General features: G+C 31.3%; 1 protein-coding gene across 1 annotated transcript in view; it reads right to left on the reverse strand.

Moving 5' to 3' along the window:
* Positions 1-4,827, reverse strand: part of LOC118187708 (ras-specific guanine nucleotide-releasing factor 2-like) — a 302,120-nt gene extending 297,293 nt beyond the window's left edge. Inside the window, exons 1-2 of the mRNA XM_085821450.1 lie at positions 4,813-4,827; positions 3,767-3,873 (exon numbers count right to left, since the gene is read on the reverse strand). Of these exons, the coding sequence (XP_085677576.1) occupies positions 3,767-3,873; positions 4,813-4,827 (122 nt within the window). The remainder of the gene's footprint in view (positions 1-3,766; positions 3,874-4,812) is intronic.
* Positions 4,828-6,000: the final 1,173 nt, after the last annotated feature.

The raw sequence follows: 6,000 nt of genomic DNA on the forward strand, positions 1-6,000 counted from the left end.
TCTCGGCGAACGGGAGAAAAGTATATAAGACAGTACAGATCATCGGTTTTTAGTTCAAAGTAATGAGAGATCAGCATGCGAGCTTTCGCTTTTCATTGTCTTGTGTTCAAAATTTATAGTAGTTTAAAGTGGTAACTATTAATTATGCTCTGTCATATTGAGAACAGCCGCACGAGTATATTTGAATGGAAAGTTTCAGAATTGTAAAGTAGCTATTTATACATTTATTTTATTTTTGATTTAAGAAAATAAATTTCATGAAGGTTTCATTGGTTCTGTGCGCATTTAATCCATTACAAAGTCATATGCACGTAACAATACATTAATTTCTATGTAAAGGCAAAACGACAATGTAAACAGTAACAGCCAAAATAACATTTCTGAAGTACTGCACGAAATGGAGTACTTGAAAAATATTATCTCTCAAGCTCCATTTTTTTAAGCAGAAACTTTGGCACCCAGGCTTCTGAGAGTACTGGAGACATTCAGGCATTCTCTGTATAAATGCAGAGTATATTAGAGGGCTTCTATGATTGTACACAATAATTTTTCATTGAAAATTTTGCTAGGCTTAAAGTAAGCCTTAGTTTAAACACTTAAAAACGTTTTCTGTGTGTGTTCTAGCCGTGTATAGGCATTCGCCACTGCTAAGGTCGAAAGCGGTGGTCTCTACTATGGAGGCGCCAAACAGGTGGGCAGCTGTTGCTTCCTATGAAAAGACGGACGAATTACATCCATGCTTTCTTTGAGAATCCAATCCAGGCCTTTCGGCACGGCAGCTTCACTAACCACTTTTCCGTCTGGGCTTAGTTACAGTTACAATAGATGTTTGTGTTATTTGACTTTTTATAACGAAATTTTGCTAAGGGCGAAATCTTCTCAGAAAGTGTGACTGTTCAGTTGAAAGGTGTGCATGCACGTGAGAAAGCTAGACGTTATATTTGTGGGAATTCATTTAGTTTACATAACAATTAATTTTATTTTGAAGCAACCTTTCTTCTCGCTCTTGATGTCAACCCACGATTTCTGCCAGTCTTAAATGTATTACCTCGAGTATATTCGAATGAGATAGAAAGAAGTTAGTATTTAGGGGAAGGTTTTGGAAGGTGAATTTAGACCGTGTTCTGCCTGCTTGAAGGTCACATTACTATCTTTGATTTACTATTAGATTTCTATGGCACTGATCGTTTCTTACCATTAGACTTGTTACGACGACTTTTACGAATCAGAGCCTGCCTACTATTTTACTTTTAGTTACTCATTACCTTTTTGAGTTAATCCAAAAGCTTTGACTTTTGTAAACACGAGTTGGTGCCATCTGTGAATTATAATTGAATTAATAAAGGGTTTTTTGCAGGCCTTTCTCTGAATTTTGTTGTACTTAAGATATGCGAATATTTTCCTACACAGTCTGTTAAAGTCTAGTTAGTTCATATTGCCTAAGAATAAAAGACGTTATACAATAAACACATAAAAATGTATATGATATGATGTGTAAATTATACTTATTTATCTATCACCAATGATTGATGTTATTGTAACACTTCATTGTTTATGTATTTGATGCATTCAGTTTATTTGATTGTCACTAATTTATTAATTGATCCTTGAAAGATAATATTGTCTATGTCAAGCATATTTCACAACACATTCACCACTTAACTGTGCTACACAAAATACTTTCACTTTCTAGAATTCTTCGGCACCAAGCTGTAGTTAAACTAGTTAATTAGGTTACATAATTCTCCGGTCCTCAAAATGCAAGATATTTTATCACACAGTGGCCTCATTCATTCTTCACCAATTGCATGATGAGTACTAATTAGGCCTCATATGCTGAATTAAAGCAATTACTGGGAAGGAATTACAACTACCTTTATACGATCACCATATAACTATGTCTGAGATAGAATTCAGTATTAATTTTGATTAAGATCTCAGCGATTTAAAAGCCATGTGTTGCCCCTCTGCAAAGCGTGAGTATTTGTTTCTAATTTAACCAGAAAACACGAAGATATAAAAGCAGTATGTTGCCTCTTGGGAACGTGAAATATATGTAGCAACTTCCAGTGTCATAAGTGTACCGTTCTAATATAAATGGCCTGAGTGGGGAACACGTCGGGTGATTTTCCGAAATCTCATAAAGACAGTAACCTTCCGTGCGTTTTGAATCTCAAGTGCGAAAAATTTCATTAAGATCGGAATAAATGTGTAGATTTGTATGAAAGACGCAGACACAAACAAGCAAACAAAAGGACATTTTTATTATATGTATCAATGATTTTAATGAATTCAGCTAGTGTTATTTCACGGTTCCAGGTAGTAATTAATAATAACTGAAATAAATCTGCAATTATTTGTTTTAAATCTCTTAGTTTTGCTAATTAATAACAGAAGAAATTTTGAAAAAGAAATTACATTTTTCCTCTGTGCTAATGGACAACATTATGAGAAATGTTTTCACTTGGAGAGTAGCAACACATTTCATTTAAATCTTTGAATTAGTTCATTAAATTAGAAAGACAAATATTTTGTCAATCTTATACTCTTTCTTCTTTTCTTTAGGTTGCTATGGAAACATGCATATTCCATGTATGCTATATTCCATGTATTTTTGTTTAAAAGTCTCAGTTTGAAAAAATGAACATTTTCGACGTATTTTACTTTTTATTTTGATAAAGACGGTAATGTGGCCGAGACTCACAAAGAGAGATGTGATGTTGATTGCCTAACAGAATGCATCTGTCAGGATTCGTATAAAAATTTCGTTCGGGAGATTTTGCACTTGAAAATGACCAACGTTCTGGCTGAACTTCTGGAGTCGATGATGACGAACTTAAAGATATAATTAAATCGAATCGTCCCATAACTGCTCGAGAGATTGCAAAAATTTTACATGTATCACACACAACAATTAAAAATGACATAAGATGCCTTGGACTCGTCAACAAACTCGGTATTTGAGTTCCGCATGAAATGAAAGAAATTTGTTTAACACAATGAATCACAATTTGGGATACGCATTTCAAACGTAATGCAGTCGACTCTTTTTTTTTTAAATGAATTATCGCTGGTAATGCAAAATATATCATCAATCAAAAACAATCACGGTCCAAGCATGATCAGTCAACAATCAATAAAGCTAAATTGCATCAGATAAAGGTCTTTGCTAAAGATCATGCAAAAGATCATGCAAAAAGACCATCATCAATCAAAGCTAAATTGCATCATGAAAAAGATAAATTTCTTGGAATAAGAAAGCTGTGTATTTTGAACTGTTTCCAAGCAATCGAACGAGTAACTCAAATGTTTTGCTGCCAAAAACGTGTGAAATAAGAAATTGGAGAAACCAATCAAAGAGAAAAGGCCAGAAATGGCAAATCGCAAAGGAATCGTGTTTCACCAACATAATACGAGGCCTTTCACATCTCGAGCAATATCAAGTTCACAAAACTTCTTAAATGGTAAAAATTTTAGTAAAAAAAATTAACTTAAATCGCATTTGGTTGAGTTTTTATTGATAACGCGACCAGAAGTTCTATGAGCGCGGAATCGTGAAGTTACCAGAAAAATGGCAAAAGGTCATCGAGCAGAACGGAAAAAAAACTATTCATATTTTTCAAAGAAAAAAAATTGAGGTTTATTTCACACTAAAACACCGAAATTAATTTCTTGCCAACGCAATATATAAAATATGCAAATATTTTTTTATCGATAGATTTTTAAATTTAAATACTTATCAAATGAAAATTTTAAAAACTGTTACCTGGCTGTGTCGATGGCGCGTATCCACCCATTACACTCAGCTTCAGTTTCCGCTTTGAGTTCATAATGCTTGGAGCCTTCTTTTCGATATGTCACAACAAAGCAGTACTGCAAGAAGAAGAAAAAAGATAAGTATCACGTACTAGGCTATAAAGTTTTAATGATTAAAATTATAGTATATTCGAAACCCAGTTTATATGTAATTTTCAGTTAGGTTCATAGCAATAATTATTCTTCATGTCATGAACTACACTTCTTTCGATTCCTTTATATTTATTTAATATAGAGGTAAATAAAAGCATCTAGAATGAAAATGAAAACATGAGTATCTGATAATATTTATCCTGCGTTTTAAAATTCGATAAATGATTCCATTTTATTCGAAGCATTCATTTAAAGATCTTCTGTCGATATAATCTAATTTTCGTGGACTAAAGAATGTTAAATCTCTTTGCAGATTTTATTGAGACAATCATTTGAGAATTATTAAAATTTGCGAGCAAATTACAACTTATAAAAGAACTGCGTGCTAAGTTTCTCGGTTTTTAAATAATTTGAAGGATCGCTGCGTTAATTAGTATTTTAACTGCCGTAGCTTTTAAAGTCGTGATGCAGAGAAGGAACACCATTTGGAATCATGCACGAAACAATTACATTATAATATATAAAGGTCAAATTCCTTTAGAATTTGAGTTGACTAGTGCCATAATAAAATGTTTAAGAGTAGAATATGACATCATGTTTAATAACCTCCGTACTTATGGACCTTATATAAATATAAACTATTCCATCTAAATATTTAACAATCAAAATCACTCAGTAAAGGCGCACCTTTGACAATATTTGACACATTAAGAAAATACGAAGATTTTGCATATTTAAGAAGGTGAGAGTGCATTAATTTGTTTATATTTATTTACAGCTATCTTCAGTGCAAAAAGCGTAAGACAAATTCAATTTATGCATACAAAGAATAATAAGGAAAAATTACCCATACTTATTAAAATAGAAAATATAAAAAGCATGAATTTTATTGCATGAAATTACTCGCATTTTATACATCATTATAAAATTCTCCAAAAATGCTGTAGTTTGAAACGATATAATAAAAAGGAAATATGTTTATAAAGTGATTCAGTCAATTATTCCAAACAATTATGACATAATTCATTTTGAATATCCATTCTGGTACTTAAATTCAGTATGAAATTTGTAAGAAACTACGCCTAAAAACTGAGTTAGAAAATGCAGCATTCCCTTTAATATTTATATATTTAAACTGGATTTCGTTTTACAAAACTTTATATCTAGACATAATTTGAGTTGTAGAATTGAAACATGGAAACAATTTGGTATGTTATTACTTTGAAAAATTCGGTGTGTATTATTTGAAAAAATTTGGTATGTATTATAAGAAAATGCATTAGTAGGAGCGACTCCAAGAGTAAATTTTGTATTTACTTATTCTCTTATTATTATTATTATTATTACTTTATTATTTTGTATTTACTTATTGTATTATTATTAAATTTTGTATCTCTTATTATTATTATTATCCCCATAGCAATGAAATCATGAAATGATTTCATTGTTATGAATAGCAAATGATAGCAAATGAAATCATTTCAAGAACGGCTAAAATTAAAGGTACCATCATAATAGTATGTCTTTAATATTTAGTTCTTCTTTGTATTATTCATGAAATATCCATAAATCCTATCCATAAATCCTTTTCTTCGAGAATGAAAATCTTTGGAACTGAAATGGTCAATGTAATGACTTCAGTGTATTAACTGGTTTCTAGTCAATTAATTGTTCATAGGACAATTGCATTAATTAATGTTTATGACACAAGCTCATTCGTGTTATATTTAATAACACGTAATAATCATCATTTACATATTCATTCATTTTCGATATACCCATAAGCTTTCCTCACAGAAATAGTGTAAATAACCCTGCTTTCAATATGTTCAGGTAAAAGCTCTGTCTTAACAACAAAAATTATTAACTTAGACAAATGCATCAAACGTCACACAGCTGTACTTTTAATTTTCTTTGCCTTGTGAAATTCAGAACATTTGCAGTTATCAAGGCAAAATTTTCAGCTTAAAAAGCAGAGGCTTCTTTAGGCATACTCAATAAAAAATTGAAGAATATATATAAATTTCTTTTCGGGTCCACCATAGTTTTCTTTGTAACATACATCTTACACACAGGCAATGTTATTATTAA

The sequence above is a fragment of the Stegodyphus dumicola genome, chromosome 7 (assembly GCF_044657685.1).
Source record: "Stegodyphus dumicola isolate Sdum_Otavi_A_Nest chromosome 7, ASM4465768v1".
Lineage (NCBI taxonomy): Eukaryota > Metazoa > Arthropoda > Arachnida > Araneae > Eresidae > Stegodyphus > Stegodyphus dumicola.